Below are 27,363 nucleotides of genomic sequence, written 5' to 3'. Positions count from 1 at the left end.
TTTACAGTTTCACCCCTTAACCTCATCATATGTTATTCATGAAACTTTATGATTAAAGTAATTTATCATAAACTCATACTGGTTTATACAGAGGATATTCATAACATGTTCAACACTTTTTCATGACTTTACCGTGTCACCATGGATTACCGAGTCTCACCTCCTCAAAGATTGGTTTGTTGTTGTTGATGTCATTGATCCCCACAATGACCTGGGCTGAGCTGCTAAGCGCCTGGGGTCCTCCTGCAGAATTGTCATCTGTGGCTGTGATGTTCAAGATATACTGGGGTCCTCTGAGTTTAGGTGAGGGACTCTTACGCAATTTGATAATCCCTAAAGGAGCATGTTAGGAAAGTCACTGTGTTTCAGAAATATCAGTATGGTGTTCCAAAACAACCTGACTTTCTGTTCTGGTAACAGCCATTGTCATCTTCAGCAAGATAAAGGCCTCCATCAGATGACCTTGTTATTTTAGATCATAACACTCCATTTACACTTTGTAACTCTCATCCCTCAATCTCTCTTTTTTTTGATGTTCTTCACTACATTTTGTTGAGGTATTACTCTTTGACCTACAAAACTTATTTTCCCACGAGGGACTAAGATGCTTACCTTTTATACATTCCTCACAGGATAAAAGCTGTTTTTGGTAATAAGTGAGTTTAAGAACTAAGGTACAGATTCCTAAACCACTTAACATCACATTAAATCTACACCTGTGTTTTCCCTAACAAAAAAACAATAAAGCTGTAATAAAAATTATATTTTACTATGAAGATGCTACAGTAGATGTCACAAATCGTTCAGGCTAATTCAAGACTTACAGGCAGAAAAAAGCACTAATGTTAACTCACAGTAAAAAGTCTTTCTTTTTTTCAGAAGATTGAGTTAATTAATCTTTATGAATGAGGTCCTCCACTTGAGATTATAAAATAATATTTAAATTAAGAAAACATTTGATTTATAATCAAACTGATAATGTGTCCTTAACGCAATTAATTTAACAAATGATTTTAAACCTGTGAAAAAAGTCAGCCTTTAAAAATATTTTTACAGCTTTCACAGGAACTCTTTCTTGTGATCCATTTTGCTTCTGGACATAATTCCTTTAGTCTTTCTTTAAATGCATGCTTCTAATTATCACTCACAAATCAGCAGAGTGGCACAGAAAAAAAAATACTGTATATACAAATGTATAAAAAATACTTTGCTATGAAAGGAAAATATGTGCCTTTGTTCAACATTCTTTACAATGTAGTACAACACCAGACTATGCTGTTGGACTTTGATGTATTTCCCTTTGCAATATGTACAAAAAATAAATATATAATCACATAAATAAATAAAAAAGCTGCTAACTCTTTGAAGTGACAACTTTTCACAATTTAACAGTGAGGAAGCCAGGGGCCATCTGTTTAGTTGGCCTGTAATAAACTAAATCTTGGAGAAGCAGTGCAACCATGTGATAAGGAAGAGGAGCTTAACATCAGACAGCATTTCCCCCTTTCAGGCAAAGGCACTTGTAAACAAATGATAACCAGAGCACCGGGGTGTTTGTTTTTATATAAAGACAGAGCCCACTGACAATCCTTTATTAAAAACAGGACTATGTTGAGAATGGAGAATAATTACATTTTAGTTTTTAACAGACATTTCAAATTGATTATAAGCCATATTTTTTTCTATAGTAATTTGACCTGTGTTTCTTGGAAAGGAAAAGATAGCAGCTGAGCCACACTATTGTCTCTGCCCACCTTTCTGACTGTCCAGCTCAAAGTTGCTGTCCTCGTTTCCCCCTGTGATAGCATATGTCACAGCATCTCCATCAGGGTCCTTGGCATGGACAATGGCCACTAGACTATCAGGACCAGCGTCCTCAGAAAGGAAAGACTTGTAGCTGTCACAAAGAGAAAGAGTAATTTTATATGGGTCCTGAAATTTAAAGTGCATTGCCACCAAAGACAGTAACCTCAGGCCTTTTTCCTTGCTTCCCTAAAAGAACTTTGGAATCGAAGCTAAAACAGGCCAGTGCTTTGAATACAAGAACTGTACACACCCCTAATCAACAGTTATGACTGTCAAGATGTCAACTTGAAGGTAGTGCATCAGGGGTGGACAGGGTGTGTCCATGAGGCTGATGTCTACATTGCTCACAGCTGCTAAAGAAATTAAATGAAAAGAAATGTCTACAGGCAGCAGGCACTTCAAGCTTTCTCCAAGATCTGGAGAAATTATTTTTCCTAGGAGCTGCAATGAACATAAGATACACAGCTGCCTCAAGGACACACACTCATTTGCACTAAATGGGTAACTTTAAATGATCAGAATTCATAGTGGTCAGGAAGAGAATCATGAAAAATATATACTTAACAGTACTTAACAGTTTTAGCAAAATGCAATGACCAATATCAATATATTATATTGGAGATTTACTATTTTTATTGTATTGACTTTTTCCATTCTCATAGTTTTAGATACTGTATAATATCTATAAAAGCTAACATATACATAATACATCACCAGTCATTTTACTACTTTCATTAATTTCAGCCCTGGTTAAAGAGAAAAATAAGCTTCCATACACAGCTTGGGAGAAGACAGGAGCCTCATCATTAACATTGGCCATTCGGATTCGCACGGACGCAGTGCCAGTTCTGGAAGGGTAGCCCTTGTCCACAGCCATCACCACAAACTCATACATGTGATTTACACGCTCATAGTCCAGCTGCTGCCTGGAGCTAATAACTCCCTGGGGTGTGATGTCAAAATCATTGCTCTGGATGAAGAAGGAAATCTCAGAGTTTTGGCCTGTGTCACAGTCTCTTGCCAGCACTAGATAGAAAGGACAAAACCAAGGTTAAAAAAATGACTAGGAGAACCAAAAACATTGAACTTTGAGTGCAGAACACAGGGTACTTCATGGTTCCCAACAAGCACTGCAAAGCACACAGTCATTTTCTTCAGTTTCTGTAATTGCTGAAATTTCACCATGAAATATTTAGGAATATTTGTGAAATAAACATAATGTTATCCTAAATCAAATAGAAAATCAATTTTTGTTGTTGCCAATTGCAATATGAATTCCTGCATGATCAGCATCTTCACGAATCAAACAGCAAGATGAAATAAAGTATTTTATAGGCCTTGTGATGATTTATGGAATTGATTTATTCCATCTCTGCTCATTTTGGTGCTAGTATTTTATTGGTTCAAGCATCTGGCCATTAATTGAAATGGAAATCTTACTTCAACAACCCAGCAGGGTAATATGTTCTAGACCTCTATTCTGCTTTGTGTAAACCCTTTAGTTTCCTATTGTCATTTCATTGTGAAATACAGTAGTTCTCTTATTTGACTGTAAATACCTTTCCAAATTTTAAATACATATATACATACAAGCACACAGTCTTCTTTACTCAAGAAAAAATCCAGTTATATTAACTATAAGAATCCCTTAAAAGCATTACAGGAATGAAGTCTTACCCATGCAACAGTAACAAAGCAGCTGTCGTGAATGGACTGTGCACTATTGTGTTGTTTAGAGAGGGTCAATGGCCTGATTAATTAGAGCAAAGTTATGCACTGGAGTAAGTGCCCACATCTGTACATGTGAACCAAGCAACACAACTATCCCGTTACAGAAATGTATAAATTTAACATAACTGTTTTGATTTGAATTTGCAGTTTCACAATATAGCCTAAAGTTTTCTTACTCGGTTTGGTGAAAAGTGTAGAATTTAGACAGAGATCACAGCAGTTACTGATATATTTCTCATTGACAGCAATTCAATGATGTTAGACATCTACTAAGGAACGCACAAGTGTTGGGAGTCAAGCTGAGGACTCCATGCTTATCTCAGTATTACTTGATTTTAGCATCCCATAACCAACTGGGCAGTGAGAGTCACAGCCAATGACTGGACTAAAGGGACCAGAGGAAAAGAGGGCATGGATACTCTCTTTCAAGTTCAAGTTTATGTGTCATTCCAGCCATATACGAGTATACAGAGGAGCGAGATATCGTTCTCCAGGTCTACAGTGCGAATACAGACAAGACAAGACAAGATAATGCTATAGACCAGGGGCTCATAACCTTTCTTAATGTAAGATCTACTTTTTCATTTGTCAGTCTAGCACAATCTACCAGTGTGAATATGAAGCTCTGATATAGGGAAAACAGACTGTGGACACATATTGTACACAGTACAATAACAATACCCATCACTAAAATGACATCAAATAAAAGCAAGTGACTCATCCTACAGTGAACAAGTAATGTTCCCAATTTTAGAAAAAAGAATGTCCTACCTTAATGTGAGTATTGGCACCGAGAAGCTTACTTGGGAAAACTTGTATTTTTTTTAACGTGTTGATACTGTTCATCTTGTCGATGACATTTTTATTGTGTCCCTGCAGCTCCACATTCAGCAGTTCATTAAAGTCTGTGCGGAATGCTAAATCCAGAAGCTACTGGTCATCCTCTAATTCACCATATATAGAGGACTTGAGAAACACATTGATTTCAGGCTACAACTGTCTGAACCTCGCCAAAAATGTTCGTTTTTGAAATCTCCAACAGCAAGTCAGCAGCGTCATCAAATGCTTTTTTTTATTACTACTGCTTTCCATCTTGTATTAGGCCTCTCGAAAACCAACTGCTGCTCGTGGGTAGCACACACAATACTCTTTATTTATGGATCTCCTGCAGCCTTTTTTTCAGTGTCAGCCAGCACTCAGGGAAGAGACTTTTACAACCCATTCAAAATGGTTAAACACACACAAGGGCAGTAAAATGTATGACATTACCATGCACAGATCTGAATAAATTTTAAGGCTATCAAAAAAGTAGTCAGATAGCCCATTTATTAATTTTTTTATTTCTTGCGATCGATCGACTGGTTGGCACCCCTGCTGTAGACAATGTAGACATACAGTAGGCATTTCTGACACGGTTCAGGGTACATAGAGTGCAATGTGGTGCAAATACAGACAAGACAATGCTAAGACAATGCAGACATAGACATTTCTGACAGGGTACATAAAGTGCAGTGGGCATTGTGCAATTTACTTTACATGATTGTGCTAAGAATTGTGCAAAGAATACATCAGACAATATACCTGACATTAGGCAAAAAAGAACTAAGTTTCCAGATTTGGAGTACGTGCAGCAAGTACCAGTGTGTTGAGAAGCCTGACAGCCTGTGCAAAAAAGCTGTTATGGAGTCTGGTGGAGCTAGCCAGTATACTGCGATAGCTTTTTCCAGATGGCAGGAGGGCAAAGGAGGGGTAGGAGGGATCGTCCACAATACTGGAGGCTTCGTGCGTTCAGCGTTTGTGGTATATGTCCTGAATGGGCGGAAGGAAGGCTCCAATGATGTTTCCTGCCATATTGATAATTTGTTGCAGGGACTGAGGCCTTGCAATTTCCAAACCAAACTGATGCAGTTTATTTAAGATGCTCTCAATGGTACCACTATGGAACGTGGATAGTATTGAGGGGGGGGGGGGAGATTTGCCCTTCTCAGTCGCCACAGGAAGTGAAGAAATTGTTGTGTTTTTTTTAGCTAGGGAGGGGGTTTTGATGGTTCAAGTAAGGTCATCTGTGATATGCACACCAAGAAACTTAGTACTTCTAGCTGTCTCCACAGGGGAGCTGTTGATGTGTAGTTGGGTGGTGGTGGGGGGGGGGTGATCAGTGCGAGCCCTCCTGAAGTCAATTATCATCTCTTTTGTCTTATCTACATTCAGAGACAGATTGTTGTTTAAGCACCAGTCCACTAGTTGCTTCACCTCCTCTCTATATGGTGCCTCATCGATGTTACTAATGAGGCTCACCACTGTCGTGTCATCAGCAAACTTGATGATGTAATTTGCACTGGGCTTAGGAGCGGAGCAGTGGCACTGTGGGTAAGGATCTGCGCCTGTGGCTGGAAGGCTGCCGGTTTGAATCCTGCAGCCGGCAGAGGAGTCTTAATCTGTTGTGCCCCTGAGCAAGGCCCTTAACCCCAATGGTTCCAGGGGTACAGTATAATTGGCTGACCCTGTGCTCTGACCCTGAGCTTTTCTCTCCCCATCTGGGTGCCTGTGTGTCTCATGGAGAGCAAGCTGGGGTATGCAAAAAGACAAATTCCTAATGCAAGAAATTGTACAGTATATGGTTAATAAAGTGATCTCTCTCTCTTAGCAATCATGAGTCATCAGCGTGAACAGGACTGGGTTCCAGTGTTCAGTATCGTGGTACTAGAGATGTTGTTTCCAATCTGGACTTTGTGAGGTCTCTCAATCAAAAAGTCCAGAGTCCAGTTGCAGAGGGAGGCGTTGAGATTCAGCCAGCTCAGTTTTTCTCAGTTTCTGGGGAATGATTGTGTTGAATGCTGAACTGAAGTCAATGAACAGCATTCTCACATAAGTGTCTCTCTTATCTGGGTGGGACAGGGCAAGGTGAAGGGATACGGCATCATCAGTAGACCACTTGGGACGATACACAAACTGGAGAGGGTCCAGAGAGGTAGGGAGTCTGGACTTAATGTGGCCATATATTTCTCATACTTTAAATGAATAGCATGGGTAACATATTCAAATCACTGAAATTAGACAATTAATCATTCCCTTACTTTGATCATTCTTCCAGAATTTTCACTGCCAGTGGTTTGATTTAATGTACAGGAGAGATCCAATTTACAGAAGCAAACATACTACTACTGTTTCAAAAAAGTTTTTTTTTTTAAGAATAGCACTTATAGCTTATCACATTTAATATATGGCAATGACAGGAAAAATTATGCTTCCTCAACGCCCTACGGGGTATGATCCCTACAGTATCTTTTCAGGAGCTCACAAGCAGAGCCCTTTCATTTCCACTAGCGCCTGCTGGATTTGTACAGTAAGTGCTTTTTTAATTAAGTACTCTGTCATGTTAAAAGAGCCAATATTAATTAAAAGTATGTGGAGAGGCCAATTCTTTATTTGATAAATTTAAGGGCCCATCTGTTGAAACCGCTGAGAAGCTGCTGTTGACTCTAGCAGATCAAAAGTAAACTTCAAGAAGGGTTTGCTGTCATTAGGCAGCCTGCCAGAGCTCGAGCCAAATCTAGAGGCCTTGCTTCATTATACCATTGGCAAGCTGTCATTAGGTGAACCCAGCTCAGTCATTTGGTTCATACAGATGAAGGCCCTAATCTCCAAGGCAATATCTAGTTCAGTTCACGCAGATGTGGCTATGCAGACCCTCAATGGAGACAGCAGGGAACTTGTTGCAGAGGGATAAGGCAAAGGCTTAAGGATAGGATTCAAACAGAAGGTTCATTAAAAATACACAGACTAATATAATATCACTTCAGGCTACCTATTACCATGTTTAATGCATGCACTATAAATTTGGAGTCACAGTGGAAACTAAATTAAACTTAGGAAACTTATGCAAGGAGGTTTCTACTCAGCCAAATCCTTCTAGAAGTTTTTGCTTGATAATTGATGATAATTGAATAATCAAATCAGTCCCCAGTAGCTCATATTAAAAGCTTCACCCAATTTACAGTCTAATGCAAGCTTAAAGTAAATAACAATAATAATCTTGTTTTTCCCCTCTGTCCTTCCCTCTAAGCAGAATGAGTAGATTGTTTGTCTTTATACTGCTAACACATTTGGTAAACAAATGGTATATGCAGCTAAGCGCTAATCAGTGAACAGATGTCTGTACCTGTGAGTTCACCTGACAATTATATCAGTATTCAGTTCTGTGGCTTAGAAGACTTTGTATTACAATCAGTACCAACAACAAGAGGAAAGCAAATTATTTGTCCTAAAATACTATTTGTCCTATAAAAATATTCAAGTCTGAGATGGAGAAACAAGTGTTTGCCTTTTCAGTAATGTGATTTTTTTAATTATCCAAAATTAGCTTAATAACAAACTGCAGACTGCTCTTTAAAAAAATGGTTCAAGGAAATTCATTAATTATCTGTATTAGATCATTCATTTTTTTTGCATTTATTTTAAAAAATAGCTTTTGAGTAGTTATAGTCAATGTTATAGTCACACTTGTGAAAACTGAGGTTCAGCACTTTATAGACAGGCTAATCTTTCAGTTCTTTAGGGCATTGGTCCTCAGTTCTGGAGTACCCCTGTTTCTGGTGGTTTTTGTTCCACCTGGGCCCTTACCAGTGCTAACTGCTGAAGGTAATTCATCTGTTGATTATTTTTAAAATGACTAAAATCACATGGCTTTTATCTTCTCTCCTGCAGAATTGTTAGCTACAGGCCAATTTATTTCTATTTTCTATTTAAGGTATATTCTTAATTTCAAATGCCCTCTGTAACTGATATGGATTCAGTGCTAATTAGTGAATTTCAGGACTGTCTTCATTGAGGTGTTAGGTGAAATAGAACCAACTGAATTTAAGATTAACTAAATTAACTAAATTAAACCAATGAATTTAAGAAACACTGACTCACTGTGGGAGCTGATACAGTATCACTCCTACCGGTGTTTGTTCTTCATCAATTAAGAATAAACGTAATACATTTAAGAAACACTGACTCACTGTGGGAGCTGATACAGTATCACTCCTACTTGTGTTTGTTCTTTATCAATTAAGAATAAACAATCTATTAAGAGATGTTCAGTTAAAAATAAGAGAAAGATCTTACTTTGGCAAGTTAATAAGTAACTGTATCAAGTTCTGTGAGCTGCAATCGTCAGAAAGATTGAACTTTGAGATAGTTTTAAGGCCAGCATATCCATTATAGCCACCAATTAGCACTGATGATTAATGGCCCAGTTAGAAGAAAAAAACAGCAAGCATAGGGATGCTCCAGGACCAGGACTGACTGTTTCAAGGGACATATGGTTATTTAAAAAGGAAAGGCAATAATGTTGTGCAGTGTACCCTTTAGAAACAAGTAGAGGTTAATTACATAATGTTAAATTATTAAAGTAAAATGAAACTATACATCAGAGGACAGCCAGGACACACCCAAAGAAGGCTCTACAATATTAAAGTTGGTTTTCCTTCCATTTTCTAGAATTAAACACTGCTTTTTCCTATGCATTTCATACTAATGCAGATTACCATTGTAATCTTTCAGTATGTCCATAAGACCTCCCTTATGTGTTGAGCAACCTGCTGTTCTGCATGTGAGTACAACTCCGTATTCACCACATTTTTAATATTGTAGCCCAGTTCAAATAAAGGCTCTCCATTCTCACCAAAACAATGCTTTGAGTTTGTAATTAGCTGTTGGCTTGTGCTCAATGATTATATTTGACACAGATCTATGTCAAATATAATCAGAAGTAGAAACTGAAACTTTGACAATACACACACAATTCTAGTGAACAGAAAAAAATAAAATACCCTCCTTGTGTTGTTGAAAGAAATGCTGACAGCACTATCATACTGAAACTGTTGATAGTGTAATCAATTAATTGATTAATTATTGTGCTTTCTCTGAAGGATTATTTAGACAAAGAAAGGGATAATCCAGATCAAAATTTGTCAATAACCATTAGTACTTCACTTCACTCTAGATCACTTTTACATGCAGTTCATACAACCTGCATTCTGCTCATTGCAAACTGAGATAAATATTTTTCAGGAATTAGTACTGGCTTTGGTCACATGACATTTTCATTATTTGATTATTATAATTACAACAATTTTTATGCCACCTGGACTGTTTATGTATCATCTTGATGGCAAAAAGTAATCATTACAGCTAAAAAACTTTGCAAGAACAAACCAAGGCAACACTATCAATCAAAGATTAAAGTCTTGAAATAAACTAAAACACACCAAGATTTATATATTCTTTTTTCTCCTAGAACCTCTGAGATGGAAAGGTGGGTATGATCTTTTTATGAGATTATGAATATGATAGGAGTTAACTGGGATCAGCGATCTGTGGTAGAAGACAACCACACCCAAAGAAGGCTCCACAGCCCAAATGTTTCCTTTCTTCTCTTTTCAGCAAGGAATAAACCTAAAAATGTATATATATATAATGTACTGTATACAGATCACTAAATATATTTATATAATGTATACAGATCACTAAAACCTTAGTGACTTGTGTGTTTGGTGAGGATATTTAATGTTTAACTTTTGAATTATTGGGATGAATATTAATTAGTCGTATCACGTCGCTTGGGAGATGGAGCTCTCTTGTGACTTTTGCACATACAAAGTCATAGTTTTCATGGATAGCTGTTTTGCCCAAAAGGGAGCTCATCAGGGTGATATAGCCAACTGTGACTAGTGACAAGAACGAACACATACCGTAGATGCGCCTATAAACATACTATGAAGGAATCTTCATGAGGAGAGTACTCAAATGATAGCAAGACAAAAAACCATGCAGCCCCAGGCATGCTTTGATTGCAATACAGGTACCACTTAGAATTTACTGGTTAAAAAAAGTTATTTTTTAATTAAGGCATGATTAATAGCCCCACAGGGGCTCTCCTTTCTAAAATAGAACATTCCTAATGCATCCATGAGTCACAACTTGGATGGACATCTCTGCTGAGTTATTTATGTGTGTCCAAGGAGAGGTGGCTCATTCAGTCAAAAAGCACTCACATTTCCTCTCCACTCTCAAGCTGGGTGCAGAAGTTGAACAAGAATTTGAAATTGTTTCAGAGTGTTTTAAAGTGTTACATTCTGCCACATTAGTTACCGACTCACCTATAGTACTCCAATAAAAAAAGTACTGTAGGTGACTGTCACACCCTGTACACCTAGTACAGGGTAAAGCTCTACTTCTGTCCTGTTCCTTGTTCCCTGTGATTATTCATGTATTTCTCTTGTTGTGTAGCATATTAACTTTCAGTGTCTGCTCTGCTCCTTTCTCAGCATTGAGGGTACGGATGTCGTGAGACATCAGGTCGCCCCCATCCGTGGCCTAAAGGGGATAGGTTTCTTACCGACATTGCCTGACCCCCTGAGCCTGGGCTAACCGTGTTGCCCCTTTTACTGCTATGCTTAGGGTCTCTACTGCTCACCTAGTCATTCCACGGCATGCCCTTCTGACATCTGTGACAGTGACCAATCAATTAATGGCTATTTAAAAGCTTTTGATAACAATAAAAGATTATCACTGTATAGCTGTTCCACTGTTCTCTAAGTTCAGTTGTAGTTCCCAACAGGGAATATTAAGAAAAGGAAATTCAGTTTTCATAAATGCATCTTTACCATTATGTTTGTTTTCATCTGATGTATGTGCACAACTAGAAGTGACTTTTATCAGCCTCTTCTACTGTCCTGCATCAAAACATTTCCTGATCTCTTAAAAAAAAATAACAGTAAACTCTTAATTTTAAAAACATAATTATAATTGTATGAAAATGCTACACAATGCTACATAAAGACAGGAAATGTGAAACTAATATACAGCACTTTGGAAGCTGATGTGAACTCATAGACGACTGTTTCCAGGGCTTCACAGATCCTCACCTTGCAGTAAGGACGTGCCAGGTGGGATGGTCTCAGGAATATTGTCTCGACTGTAGATGGAGTGGAGGAATTCTGGGGTGCAGTCATTTTCATCGCTGATATGAACCACCACCTGCAGCGGGACGGAAGTAATTGCATTATCCGGGGGACTGCCAGATTACAGCAAAGCTGTTTCATTCGTCACACCTTATCCCACATCAGGAGCATAGGCGATCTTTTATGCCACTGATTTCTGGAGCATGCTGACGATGTTAATGCAGATGAATGCATTAGAGTTTCGGATGTAGCAGGGAAAATGTAAGCACTCATGTTCATTCTGGCAGAACCTAACACAGCACATTCTCTTTCAAATAAAATGCAACATCCATCACAACCATTTTGGGATAATTGCTAGTGTTAAGTCCAAAAAGAGTGTTTTGGGAGAGAGGAGTATTTGTTTGAGTTCTTATTTCATTTATCCTTCTTTCTTTTCTTTATCAAATAGATTAAAATAATGCTCTCCCTGAAACATGAAGAAAGACAAAGATCTGACAGAATAGGAAAAAGCTGTAAGAAAGAATGTGTCCAGGTCAAGAACTAAAGTCTTTGTTAGCATTGCATTTGTAGACAAGGGTTCAAGAGAGAGGACCACAGATGAAGGTAAAGTTGTGTTTGTCAGTGAGACAGCTATGGCAGTTGATGTTTTTAAAGAATGGAAGTAAAATGTCATAACAGAGGTTTGTCAAGTCAGGCTGCCATCCAGCAGTATATCACATGAAAGAGATCATGCTTCACTCCAATGCAGCTCACATGCCTGTGTTGAGCAAACCTTACTACTCATTGAGTTTGGTATTTTCATTTAAAATAATCACATCGCTGACGTATTCCCAGCACTGCAAAAAATCTTCTCTTCATTTCCTGATTTATTGAAAAAAATAATGAATTAAAGTGATTACACAGCAAGGAATTTACTTAATCTTTTTTGCCACAATGTGCAGCTTTTTCCTCTTTTCTCAGAAAGTAATATGTAAAGATGTAAGCCTAGAAAGGGAAAATCTTTTGTGTTAATTTCACTTAAATATGAATTTGGAAAGTTACCAGGACACAATTCAACATTGAAAAAAGAAAAGGTAAAATTTGGCATCAAATCGACATGCTTTTGAAGTAGTGTTATTATTTTATAATTCATAAAGAGACAGTTCTAGTCAAAGGACACCATACTGTAGAAGATAAAATAGCTATAAAATAATTTAAAAAATACCTATGAATTAATTGGATAAGAGTATTTCCTGTCACATTACATATTGTAATTCAAGTAGATAGCTGCATCAGCAAGAGCAGGCTGTAAAGGAACAAGTAAAGGTTTATTCTATTCTCTTTACAGCATGGGATAAACCTTTACTTGTTACATTACACATTGTGCTATAGAGAATACTATACATGCATGACAATGCTAAGATTACTATACAAGCATGTCATCAAGTTCATTCCTCTTTAGTACTCCATTGCCACTACCTCTGCAGTGAAGGAATGCAACTTTGCTGAAGCTAAATGAAGGCATGTGTGATGTGGCACTGGAATATATAGGACTGTACTACTGATCCAAATGAAAAGGCCTGTTACCTATTTGGAACTGTAGTCAAATTAGAAGTTGATGAACTACTTCACTTTTTGAATGTTATGCTGTAGTGACTCAGAATTCATTTTTGGGATTATTGTATCTGATTGTATTCTTAACAAAATCAAACAATGTCTTCTATAAAATATATTTAAGAACTATTAACCATAATAAAATGATTAAATAACTTGTAAATAACAAATGTTTCATCACCTAACATCAGAGAAGAAGACGTCATCATTCACAGTTCAATTACTTGCAAAAGTATTCAGTCGCTTTCACAGTTTTACATTTTGCTGCTTTAATGCTCGCAGTCATGACACTTTAAAGGAACAATATCTGTTATACGCATACCCGATTTCACACATCTTAAGGAAAAAACAAAAAGGCATAAGTAAATACAGTAGATTAATTAATATAAAAGAAAAATGGAAATGTTTCTGATTGCATAAGTATTCAAACCCTTTTCTGTGGAACATCTAACACCCAATTACCTTAATGAGTCACTCAATTACGGGTACTACTTGCATTAATAGCGGTTGACATTATTTCAGAAGAAATACATCTACTTCTGCAAGGTCCCTCAGTCAGGCAGTGAAAAGAGTTAGCCAAAGATTAAACCATGAAGACCAAAGGGCTTTCAAAACCAAACATTTTATAAAAGCACAGATCAGGGTATAAAACATTTCAAAAGTCTTTAATACCTCTTTGAGTATAGTGAAGTTTATGATTAAGAAGAGAAAGGATCCCAGACACCCCTTAGATCAGGTTATCCTTCCAAACTCAGCTGCTGGACAACAAGGAAACTTGTTAAAGAAATCACTGTTGGACCAACGGTGACTTTCAAAGAGTTACAGAGTTCAGTGGATGAGATGGGAGGAAATACCCGTGAGTCAACAATATCCCAATTACTCCACAAAGGGGTTTGTATGGAACAGATTAGCAGGACAATCAAAAACACAAGCCCAAAAATACACAGTAGTCACTTAAGAAGTAAGAAAGTGAAAGTCTGAATGGTCCTCTCTGAATCTAATTGTGAAGTGCAAAATTGCTGTTGATATGCGATCCCCAAGCACATTGACTGAGCTTGAGCAATTCTGCCATAAAGAATGGGCATAAATTGCACTACACTGGTACACAAAGTTGGTAGAGACCTTCCAAAAAAGACTTGCAGCAGTAATTGCTGCCAAAGGTATATATTGAGTTCATGGATCTAAATACTTATGCAATCAACATGCTTCATTCTTTACTGTAACTTATTGTACACTTAGAGGCCTTCAGTTTTAACATTCATGTTTTGCATAAAATATTAAGTATAAAAATTGGATACCTTTGTAATTTCACAAAATGTGACATCATAGGAAGAATCTGAACACTTTTGCAAGGCACAGTACCTTCAAGTACATCTCAGCTACTGTACAATGGACAAGTTAAAATAGTCAAAGTACAGTAATGTCATGCTGTAAGTATGAGTCAGTCAAGGTGGTTATACCTCTGTCACGGTGCTCAGCCCAGTGCCCTGCTCCATTGCTCCCACCTGCAGGTGATGAAGGTGGTGCTCACTCTCATAGTCCACACTGCGTGTTAGACTCAGCACCCCACTCTCCTGGTTAATGCTGAACAGGCTGCTGGGATTGAACAGCAAAGTGTAGGACAGGGGCTTGCGCTGGAAGGAAACGGCCTTCATGACAGCAACCCTGCAGACCACAAGTCACAGATTTTTTAATCACTCATAATCTGTGCTCCCAAGGATGACTCTGCTCCAAATAAAACTTATACTATGTTCTGTGGTACAGTACCTTTACTTCAAAGGCACATATAAATCATTTCTAGTTTTTAAATGAAAGAAAAATCTCAAGGGATACAAAAGTGGGGACGAAATGTGGCTCATCTTGTTAGTTTCATAGTTTAGAAGCTACTGTAAGTGAATCTGTTTAATCTGGCGATCTCTGGCCAAATTGATACACCTGAGTCTTCCTTTGGAGGGCACGTTTTGCATGTAAGAGATTACAAATGAGCCCTGACTGGTGGCCAGATTCAGGCATTTTCCTTCCCAGTGAGCAGCTGCCCCCAGCAAGCCTGTACTTACGCTTGTCCTGCTGCAGTATTCTCAGGAGCAAACACTGTGTATGACATGTTGGTGAACTGCGGGGGCCGAAAGCCAGCTAGGATAGATATGGATGCATAGGGGCCCCTCCTTCCGAGCCTGTCGACAGCCTGCACTGTTAGCACATACACGCTCTGTGGCGTGAGTGGCCAGCCAGTGGTCCTGATCTCTCCGCTGTCCCAGTCCACCTCAAAATACTCTTTGCTACCTGAAGGGATTTGGGAAGAAGATTAAAATCGGCACTCATCTTAGACTCATCTGAGAACAAAAACTGCATAGAAACTCTTTAAAATAATCAGGAGTGAGCTTTGTCTTCCTTTGTACTTTGAAGCTTCCTTAAGCTTCCTGCAGACAGAGCAGCAGAGGAACTAAAGGCATCGATAACATTTACAGAACTGATTTATATTTTCTGCCCTAAGTATTTGATTTCAACTTACAGTATATCTTTGACCCATACATGATCTTCAGTAAAGGCATAAAAAGAGTCAATAACAGAACCAAAATCTTTAAAACTCAAAATAAAACTGGGACGTTCTATACTTTAATAATGTTATACTAATAGAGTATTAAAATACAAATTAAAAGACTATATTACTAGAGATGAACAAAATAAACCTTTGGTTTTGATTTGAGTGTTTTCTCCACTTCATATTCTTTTAGAGACATTTTATAAACAGCAGGTTGTATTAGGGCACGATGGTCATGTGGTGTGTGAATTTATTTGGTAGAGGTTTAACATTTTTTTTTCACTGAAAAAAGGAAAAACTAGGACAGGTCATTTTAACCCTTATCCTTAAGGCAACAGAGCAGCACTAGGAAGCTTACAGCTGCTTATCACTGTAGAGACATCAGAAAGCATCGAATTTGCCAACTCTGCAATACATAGTGGCACTTGGCTTTGAAGCTTGTCTAATTCTATCATTATACAGGAGCTGATGTACTACACTACTCTCCTTGTTCTTTCACATATTTAAAAAAAATGTATACAAGCTTAAACGTTTCCAGTCTTTAGCTACAGTATATAAGTTCCCCCTTTGAGACCTGAATTTATTGCATTTTAAAGCACATCCCTTAGTTATGATCTGTCTTGTCTCAATAATAAAAAGGTTATAAGTAAGTCTTACATTAAAAATGCTTTTTCTAATTCATATGGCACCAGAAAAAGATCTGTTTTTAAAACTAAATTATCTTTAAATTTGGTGAAAGCCTATGTAAATAACTGATTAAACATAGTAAAGCAAAGCTTGAAAAATCCAGTTCTCAAAGTCTAGAATGCATTTCTGGGTCTCATTCAACCTTAATTGAATCAATTAATACACGTTGCCTGCCACAAAGGTGCTTATAACATAGACATAAAAACCTGCTGGTTTCTGGACCCTGAAAACATGAGTTTATGCTGATAATGTATTTTATGTGATTCTGATAAATGTGTTGGGTTTTGCACAATGGAATTCTCTGAAGCATTTTGCAAATAGATTTCCTCCATAAATAACAAAAATGATTATAGAAATACTGTACTTGTAATATAATTTTTCCCTTAGTTCAGTAATCTCAGCAATAAACTGCATTAAGTGTGAGAATATCAGCTTATAAACACAACTGACCCATAAAGAAAAAACAATGCACACTACAAGTCCTTATGAATTCTGAAAAGTTTTTAGATCTTACTGACTGCAAAATATTGTACTGAAATTTTCCATTTAGAAGTCACAGTTAATAATATCCCCTTGCCTGTGGCATTTCTTTTAAGTCCTTGGGTTTAATTTGGATAATTCATTTTGAACCTCTGTAAAACATGTGGCTCATACTTTTCCAAATACAATGAAATACAATACAGATCCTGTACTGTTCAATAGACTATTATAGAATAATACACAAAATCCTATATATTTAAAGGCACCGGCATTAACACTGTAAATTATTGTAAAATGAGATCATGTGATTTGAATGCAGTAAAAACAGTTAGAATACTGAGTCAGAAAAGAATAGTGAGTCAGAAGCATTTAGTTTAGATTTGAAACTACAGAAATGTTATTTCTCCTCACCATTATCATCAGGTCACCACGGTTGGGCTCCCAGACATGACAATTTTTCCTCTCTTTTCTAATTCTCTAACATTAGAACAACAACAACCTCACATTTGGTTGTTAATTCGAGTGACAGCATCCCCAGTATTTGCTGGAAAGTGTTCAAAGAGTGTTTTGTATCTGCTGTCTGTACCTGTCAGAAACCATGATTAACATCACATCTTACCTTCGATCAAAGTGAACTGTGCTGCCTCTGAGGAGCCCACACTCCCTCTGTGATGCACTGAGAGTTGATAGACCACAGTGCCCTTGGCTGCATCAGGGGCCACTGCAGCCAGGTAGGGAAAAGGAAACATCGTCCATTCCAGGTCCGCCAGACTGGGGACAGTTAGAGTCAAGCGGCACAGGTACCAGTCGTCCCCTATTCACAGAATAATTCAGCTGTTAGAGACCAGCAAAGTACAAAAATTACGATTTACAGAGGCTTATACTGTGAAACAACATGAGCACAAGGATTTAAGCCAAGCCTTCTTCACACAATTTCTTGGAAGACGAAACCCTAGCTGCTTCTGGTTGTGGAAGTTTGGAACAAGCTACCCAGCCATGTTTTTGATGCTGATGCCTAGGATTATGTCAAGAAATGGCTGAATGAAATACTAGGATCAATTAGCTATTAGCATCACAACAAGCTAGATTGGTCGAACTTACTTCTCTCAACTTGTAATGTTTTCTGTTTTTTTTTTACATATTCCTGTTACTCATCTTATGACCATTATGAATATTGTTATGACCCCAAGTGTCTAGGGGTAAAGGGGTGTAACATTTAGGATAATTCTTTTGGAAGCAGGTGGGTTTTGGTGAGGGACTAGAAAGTGTGATAAGGGTAAGGAACTAGAGTGGTGCCAAAGAAAAGAAAATAACAAACAAAATGGAGCTGGCTAGGACAGTGAGGGAAAGCTAATCTGACTACAAAAGAAAACCCGAAACACACGGTCTTCGGCGTCTTCAACACCCTAGCTAACCTGCACTGACTACCCAAAACCATACAAGACAAATGGCACTCACCCATACTTCACTAGTGTACTAATACAAAATCAACTTAGTGTGTAAAGTGTACCCAACAACCTACACTAACCTTATATACAAAAGTTCACACAAAAACACAAGTGAACCAGGAATACAAATAAGGGAAAACAAGGGTAATCAACAGGAGCAGGGTACAAAAGAACACAAAAGTTGAACATGTAACACTGGGGCAAGGTAATGGCAAAGTACAAAGAAACTAACTAAAAAACAACAAAACAACAAAGCCGAAGCTATACGAAAATACACACACACAAAGCAAAACAAACCAACAAACGAAGCTTAAGCAATAACCAGAAGTGAAGCGATAACCAAAACTAAACAGGACCAAAGTCAAACAAAAAGCCTCTCTTTGCTGAAAACCTCCATGTTATATGCTGAATAAGATGTGTTCTGATTGGCTGAGAGCTAATTGATGATGATGTCATACTGAAAGTGTGGTGTAATGGTGGGCCAATGGGGAAGGGAGAACAATCAAGGGTCAGCACTGTGGACATACAGTAACAGAAAAAACACACACAGAACACACACTGGGATGTAACAAATATCAAAAACAAACTTAAGAAAATAAATGGAAATGCGATAAACCCTTGACAAGAATGATGCATCAGCCTTAAGCCAAAAAAAGTTTGAACTATATCTCAGGAGACAAAGGCCCTCATGGAAGACAGCCAGGTTAAATTAAAGCATTTACATATGTGAGATGAAAGAACTGAGACAGGGCTCTGTTCAGATACCTTGGAAAGACCTTCACTCCACAGTTGGAATTGGAATGATGATGAAAACCAACATGATGACACGACCAACGTTTCCCATTATTTGCCTTAACTCCTCCTTAACAGGAGTCAAAAAATGTGAGCAAAGTTAGGGACTGAACAGGCAGGTGCAGACACTTTTTTTGTGAATCCACAGAGCACTGCTTTGGATAATAATGTCTAGGAAGAGATGTTGTGTAAGATTCTTCATATTATCTGCAAGCACAGAAATCAGAGAGCCCTACCTATTCTTTGTCCCAGAGTTTATTGTATTGTAAAAATTATGTATTTATATGTATTTATTATTAATTAAGGTATTTATTAGTTGAAAAGCTACTTTGTCTAGCATTCTTCTCAAAACAAGTTTGCATAGTTTATTTCACTGCTATGCACACACTTTCCATTTCCAGAAGCTCTAACTCAGTCATTATTCCATTTTCCTCTCAGAAACAAATCACAACTCAGTACAAAAATTAAATGAAAGAGACAGTTCTCATAATTTCACCTTCCACTGGGTGTTATTTTTTAAAGTTTTTAAGTAATAATTAAATTTCTTTATCTCCATTATGTTCTCAACAAACAGTAGTAGGGAAGCAAGCAAAGCAACTTTACTTTTTCCCAACACTTGATCTGAAAATAATTTTAAAAAGGAGGGGGAAGTCAGAGTCTTTCATTTGCCAATCCTGAAAAAAATGCCACTGCCAGTCTCTTCTATAACTAGCTAAATCTTTACACTGAAGCACAGAAGAGGCAAGAAAAAAGAGAGATACAGTGAAAGAGAGGAAGTTCTTGACAGCTACTACAAGCAAGGTTTCATGCTGATTTAGAGATCAGCCAGAATTGCTAACCTTTGAGCTCTGGCTGCTTTCAATGTGCAGGTTGCAGAAATGGGTCACAACAGCTAATCCCAGCTATCTAATCCATTTTTTTAATCCAAAATCCACCACCTCCTGACCAGTCCCATTTTCTCAAGAACTTCTAGCCTATGAGCTATTATCAGATACAATGCAATACTTTATTGATATTGATATTTATTTGTCTGCCTTATAGTGTAAAGATGATAAATTATAGACATGCTGACTTCAGCATGAGATTGAAGTACAAACACTACACTACTTAGGTTCCATGAAAAAAACTGAACAGGCTGAAACTCTCTGATCAGTACAGACAACAGCAAGAAGGCCGATGGCCTAAGTGGATCAAATACAGCACTGGGACAGTTCTTGACACGCAAATCTTTGGAGATGGATTTATTACTTGTCATGCTGTTTCCAGTCCAGAGCTGGTTTAGAAGAATGTGGTCTAACTGTGCACAGCAAGTGGGAATCAGTGCCATTCACATTTGTTAAATTTACACTTTTTCCTTTTTTTGTCGTTAATTAATGATATTTTTAAAGAAATATCACACAGAGGAGGCTGCATAGGACAGCGTCTGTCAATGGACTGGTCATAGAGAAAACCTGCATTGTGTGTTTTGGTCTGTTCTCTGGTTTCACTGGATTTTTTTCAAAATGATGAAAGCAATACAGTATCTCTCTCAATTACCCACACCAGTATTCCTCCGTAAATACTGTAATTGAGAACCCAAGCACAGAACTTGTTAATAGTTGTGTTAAATGAGACCTTTGAAAGTACTCCAATCCTTTTATATTGAGTTTTTCCAGTTCAGTCTACATCATATACAATGCATACATCATTAATGCATTTATTCCATTAAATGAAACAAGCAAAAATATTCTGAATTACTTTCTTCAGGCAGAAAATAAACTTGAAAAATAAATGTAGAATACTTATGTACAGTATATACTGTAATAAAATGTTAAAATTTGAAATCAAGGACATTTCCATTCTCTTCACAATTCTCCTTCAAATGCAACTTCAAGATCTCTCACTGCAATATGAAAACATACAGTGCCCTCCAGATGTATTCATACCAATGATGAAAAAGGAACAAAAACATAACAGAATGAGATTTAGTTTGGAGAATGTGCTCTTTTAAATTCTGTTTTTTTTTTGTTCTTTTTTATGAATATATCTGTAGGGCAATGGAATGTCACTGTCCAGGGCAGTGGACAGTGTAAAACTGTTAAGAGAAATGTAAGATAAGGGTAAAACTTAGCGAAAAAGAAGTGCAACTTCTTACCTAAACGTCTTGCTGTTGAAATGATACAGGTAAGTTTTGGTTTTTGGTTTAAAAATTGATTATCATTTAAGTAATTGTAAGGAAAAACACTGACTTGCCACAAAAGAAATTATCAGAGACAACTGACTGAGATACATGGAATGAATCTCTCCCATTTCTCATTTTATCATTTGTACATAATGACACTTACAAATGAATTATTGTTAATGATCAGTACTTTTTAGGCAAAGACAATAAAGGATGAAACAATAAAAATAAATTATTTCCTTCAATTATCCTGCTGAAACTTCTATATTTTAAGAGCTAAGAATAATTTCATTTGAAGTGAATTAATATAAATTTTAATTGTGCTTTTAACTGTACTTGCTGCACCAACAATTTGTATACCACAACATTTTTATAACTATATATATTATATAGTAATATACTATATGTTATATTAGATAATATACATATAATGAATTATATACATAATATAATACATACAGGATTGGCAATTTTGCTCATAAAGCAAAAATGTGCATTGTGTAACCAAATGAGGGGCAGGGTAGTAGAAAGAGTTTACTGTAAGATTAGTCCTGTCTGTGGAAAAGTTTAAAGTCCATGTCATTCTATGTTTGTAACATTTATTGGCCTTGGCTACAGCTGGCAAACAAAAATACAACAGAAGCTAAGGGACTACTGGGGTCCAAGTGACAGTTTACACTTGGCTGATTGAGCAGTTTTCTGCTGTCTCTGAAGGCTTGTGTATTAAAGGCTGTGGTAAACACAGATCCTGGTTGTTAATTTGTCACCTGAACTGATGCTGAGGGAGCAAAGACAAAATAATGGTGAAGATGAGATGGTAGCCTACTGTACATGTAGAAGTACAAAACATTACAAGTGAATCAGTTGACTAAACATTGACTTGGATGGCACTGAAATGGAATAGCCCACTGGCTGTGCAGTAAGGACTTACATAATGAGATTATATAGGACTTTATTGGGAGTTAAGTATGTTTTCTCCTCTCTTTTTATTCTAAAACTGCAAAAAGTCTATGGAAAAACCACCTATGTACATAAAATTTTAGTTCAAAAACATTTGTATCCATTCTTTTCTTTTATGATAGAGGACAAACACAAAATCCTCCTGTAGCAACCAGCTAACCCAAAATCCTCACAATTGACATGTACTGTACTGTAGGTCAATGTGTGCAAAATTGTATAGGAACCCACAAAAAATGTTTAACAGAACATGTTTAGACAGTGACAAAAAATTAATGTTCTCTGCAAGCCTCTATCACATTCAAATATGCTTAAATTGTCTGGATGTACCTTTCATAACATTTCAATTTATTGTTGGTGAATCAGATGTACACCTCAATAATCAACCAAAGGGTAAGCAACAGGTCATACAGAAAAATTCATTCAAAGTTAGTGTATGTACAGCTAGTTAAGTAAACCAATCTAGAATACCAGATCAATTGTGATTTTGGTAGTTAGATTGATGTGAAATTAATTCCAATTAGTTAAACTCTACAGATTGAATTTTTACTGTTTCCAAATGTTAAAAAAAATTCTCAAGGTCTCTAACCATGATGTGCTGAAGCCTCATAAGAGGAACATGCAGCAACAATTCTGAGCCCATATAGCAACGTAAACTTAAGATTCTACAACTCAAGCATAACCGTGGCACAAAAAGAGCTGGCTTGTCTAGCTGGACTGGAGGTGCACGTGTAGAATCATACCCCTCACACACTTTTTACTATTGATCCAATCTCTCTACCAGAATAGACAACTTGGCTCGCCCTTTATTATTAACTTTCATATGAGTTGCTTCACATTAGCATGAGGCCTTGCTCATGTAACTTTAACACAACCTGATTTTGTTTCTCATTGGCTTTTGCAGAATGGATAAATCAATGAACTGTATAACACAATGAGAAGAATCTCAGATGATGTATCATTGTTTAGATTTGGCTTGGTCCTGTTAAGGCTGTTAATAGTGGATTTGAACATATATTTGATTTTTGGAATTATTTTTTTCTATTTCCAGGATAAATCTTTAATCAAAGCTATTTGGATTTAATGCTGATAATGCCTTTAATGCCTAATGCCTTTCTGTGTACCTTGGCACAAATAATGACATGCAGATAGAAAAGGGGAAAGAAAAGTTGTATAGAACTTTGATTTCCATTGTTTTTAAGTAATGGGATAAATCAAAATATTAAGCCATTTGTGTTCTTTTCTTTCATCATCACATCATTTTCAACAACTGCTTATCCAGTTCAGGTTCACTGTTGCCCAAAGCCTGTCCTGAGAAGACTTGAGCGCAAGGCAGGATACACTCCAGCCCAGGACGCCAGTCCATCACAGGGCACACACACAAACACGCACACACTCACACCAGGGCCAATTTTATACAGTAGCCGATTAATCTAACAGTATTGTTTGTGGGACTGTTAAATAATATGGTTAGATAAATGGGATTGTCTGTGGGGAGGACTCCCATGCAAACACAGGGAGAACATACAAACTCTACACAGACAGCACCTCAGGAATTGAACTCAGGGCCCCAATGCTGCCAGCAGCAATGCTAACCACTGCACCACTATGCCACCCACACTTTTCTTTTCTTCTTTGTAGAAGGTAAAATACAAAAGATTCAGATATGGTTGAGCAAAAGTGCATTTGCTATACACAGCTACTTCGCAGTTCTAGACAGATTAAACTAGAAAACTCACAGTATAAATTATATTTATATAATCTACAAGCATCTGGCAGTCAAAGTAAAAAAATATCCCCTTACCCTTATTTTACCATAAAGTATTAATTTAAATACTAAATGTAGAAAATTGATATCAGGCTATAAATACTGAGAAATACATCAAACAGTCTGCTAGGTGGCTCTATTTATTTTTTAGCCTTGTGGAGGTTACCTGGATATTACATTGTTTTTCCAGCAGGACAATCCAACATGTTAGAGATCTACAGTACTGTATATGCAGCGCTTGCTGAAAATTTACAAGAGTGAATAAATGACTGAGTACAATCCACCTCAGTGTCATTCTTTGCATTTATGCGAAGATAATACATCAACCATGAATTTACCTATTGTGACGGTTTTCAGGACTGTAACCTTTGTGGTTGGCAAAGGATCTATTCCATCCATTTTCCAACTGCTTTATCCAATAAGATGGAAGAAAAAGAGCTGCACGATAAAAATTCTGATTCCATACAATACTTTATCTTGTAACTAGAATTAGGGAAGCTGTAGCAATCCCAAACAGACTGTTAAGGGAAACATAATTGAAATGTTGTTGTTATTATTATTGTTGTTTTTTGTACTTTTGTATACCTGAACGATAAAAAGCATACAATTCACTACTGCTACCTCACTGTATTATCTCAATCTTCTATATTCTCAATCTATGAGTACCTTTTGAACTGAAATGAAGACGATTTCACAGTGAACACTGAAACATAACAAGGTGCAATGCTGCAAATGTGTAAATACAGTACATAAGATACCTCACAGTTTTCATATCAGAGCCAATCTACGGGCACAGAGAAATTTGGGTTTAAAATACTGTAGCTGTGTCAACCAGTGAGTTGACAGTGATTAGATACTGGCTTGGCAGGTGACCCTTGCGTAAAACTACATCTGGAAGATATACATTGCACATAAGGAAAGGTTTTAATTTCTCCCTGGTAGGTAAACACTGGGAGTGGAGGTAAAAGAGTTGATCTGAGTAGTGAGACTCTTGACACTGATACCTTTGAGGAAGGCCCCACAACTATCTGGTGACAAGTGGCTCAGAGTCTACAGAGTAGAGAGAGAGTGAATCAGTGAGTCACTAGCTGCAGTTGTCACAAGTGTTTTGACTGCATTCTACACTTTGAGCCTTTCTGACAACTCTCTGCATCTAAATGATGCATACTTGACACATTTGTCATTATACATAACAAACAATTATCACATGAACCAAAACAGGGTTAATTTTTTGTCAAATAAGTTCATGTATCCAAATTGTGTCTCTACTGAAAGTGTCATTGTTCACTTTGTCATGATTACGGTTCACATCCTGCATTTATTTTAGATTTCAACCATTACAACAGCACAATTTAAATAATTATTCTCCCTGGTGTAAGCATTATAATTGTCATTATTAACTTTTCAGATGGCAGGCTTGTGACTGTTAAAGCTGTTACACATGTTCAATTAACCTTTAACATGTTTAATTAACCTTTAACAAAACAAGATGAACTAAGGTGTTGTTCAAATGTAAATTATATTAACTGTCATTATTTCATTAATAAAAAACTACAACTGATAGCATAGTCCCTGAAAAGCAATGCACTTTTCCAAGGATCCAAGCCAAACAATTTCATGTGCAGGCCCAGGAGACAAATATCACATGGTGATATTTGGTGATAACACAAGGTTTTGTTTGAATCAAAATCCATTCATATAACATCAAAACCAAAACCAAATCAAAGTTTGGATCACCTGAAAGGTAGATTATCAATATAAAAATGTTAAGAAGAGCTTTTAAGGTGATCCACACTATGTGTGCAGCCTTAAAAGTATTACATAAAATACAGAACAGGTCTCTACCTGTTCTGAAGTTGTGCGTATGCTGCATTTCAGCAGCACATAGTCCCTTCAAAAAGGCCCCACTGTCTGGATGGTGTTAACTAGGAGTTGGGCAGCCATTTTAAATAGGCTGGTAACTGGCGTTCACTGGGAGGTATAGTGGAGCAGTTATAAGAGTGGTCAAACCTGACAGACAGAACAGAGCACAGCAGGCGATGGCTATAGAAAAATGCCCACACTAAAGGATACAGAAACCATGACATTCCATCTGCTAGCTGAAAGCAGATGCCAAGGCACATGCATTCTAATTAATGATCTTATACAGACTGTCCCACTTTTGGTGCTGTTCTAGCACTAGTGGACCAGAGTCCTGCAGGCGTGTAGTTAATTAAGCGCTATTTTTCACTTATTGAGAAGGCATGTTCACTATCTAGCTACAAGTTCCTCTGTCTGATGATTTCACGTTATTCTATTCCTATAAGAAATATGAATATCTGTACTTCCCACCAAAACAAAACTACCATCAACACCCAGTATTGGCCTACAAAACCTCTACAGATCTCAGGTTACTCAGGTAATTTTATCCACCTTTACTCATAATAAATGCTTCATTTTATGTTTTTATAATTTTTCCAAGACAATAAAATGAAAATATATAGTGCACTCATTTACTTCAGAATTATAATCGTCCCGCTTCCATGAAAGTGGGTTATATTGAATGGATGTACTGTATGTGTGCACAACTACCAGCATTTGCTACCAAAATACAGCTTTTCACTGTAACAACAGATAGTGAAGACATCTTCACTGTGCACACCAAAATTAAAAAAACACTATCCAATTCTCAGTTACTTTTTAGCTGATTATTTAGTCAAAACTTTCACATTCTTATGTCTGTGTGTTACTTGATTCCAAGTTTGTGAAATTACTTATCACTTATTTTAAACTTTGGGCACTAAAATTCCAATAATGTATGGTATATTTCAGATTAATATTTTGTTCTGAAAGACACTTCCCTCAATGCAAACAGGTATAAAAAACCTTGTCCTTTTGGTTGAATACAGACTATGCATGAGGGCCAAAAGCAGTTAACAAAAAAACAAAGCTAGCTCAACTGCAGCTTACCAACTGTAACAAATGTCCAACCAAATTTAATTCAAAATTAAAAAAAAATAATTCCCCATAATTTCTGCTTTACTTTATGTTCCTGCTCTTAGGCCTGGTGTCATTTGTATTAATAGACTAGGTCTAAGGAAATATAACAGAAGTGTTTTTGTATGGTGCTGCATGTGGTGCTGAATATACATTTCTAATAACATATATAAACAAGTGATAGAACATTTGCTTCTTCATTGACAGAAGCATGCTTACATTTCTACATTTAAAACTTCCATCCAGAGTACAAATTTTGGAAAATAATCTAATCATATTAAATAATTTGAGGACCCTAAAAAAATAAGTGGAGGCATCTGATATTTTGTTGATAGATATACTCTTTATACATTTTTGTCCTACTACAAAACAGAATCAGTTTAAAGTTCCGTAGAGCAAAATAAATAGTTTCTTTACCCTTTACCACGATTTAATCGTCTTTCCTCTCCCTTGTCCCCAAGACAATTAAT

General features: G+C 36.9%; 1 protein-coding gene across 4 annotated transcripts in view; it reads right to left on the bottom strand.

Annotated features, from left to right (window-relative positions):
* LOC102686834 (neural-cadherin) overlaps positions 1 to 27,363 on the bottom strand; it is a 160,821-nt gene that overhangs the window by 72,953 nt on the left and 60,505 nt on the right. For all 4 annotated transcript variants that reach the window (XM_006635802.3, XM_015357512.2, XM_069195052.1 and 1 more), the window contains exons 2-8: positions 17,411 to 17,605; positions 15,140 to 15,365; positions 14,543 to 14,747; positions 11,454 to 11,565; positions 2,583 to 2,832; positions 1,755 to 1,897; positions 161 to 333 (exon numbers count right to left, since the gene is read on the bottom strand). In XM_006635802.3, coding sequence (XP_006635865.2) covers positions 161 to 333; positions 1,755 to 1,897; positions 2,583 to 2,832; positions 11,454 to 11,565; positions 14,543 to 14,747; positions 15,140 to 15,365; positions 17,411 to 17,605 — 1,304 coding nt within the window. The remainder of the gene's footprint in view (positions 1 to 160; positions 334 to 1,754; positions 1,898 to 2,582; positions 2,833 to 11,453; positions 11,566 to 14,542; positions 14,748 to 15,139; positions 15,366 to 17,410; positions 17,606 to 27,363) is intronic.

The sequence above is a fragment of the Lepisosteus oculatus genome, chromosome 10, assembly GCF_040954835.1.
Source record: "Lepisosteus oculatus isolate fLepOcu1 chromosome 10, fLepOcu1.hap2, whole genome shotgun sequence".
NCBI classification, from domain to species: Eukaryota; Metazoa; Chordata; class Actinopteri; order Semionotiformes; family Lepisosteidae; genus Lepisosteus; species Lepisosteus oculatus.
Note: the sequence above shows the minus strand (reverse complement) of the source record. Positions and strands in the feature narration are given on the sequence as shown.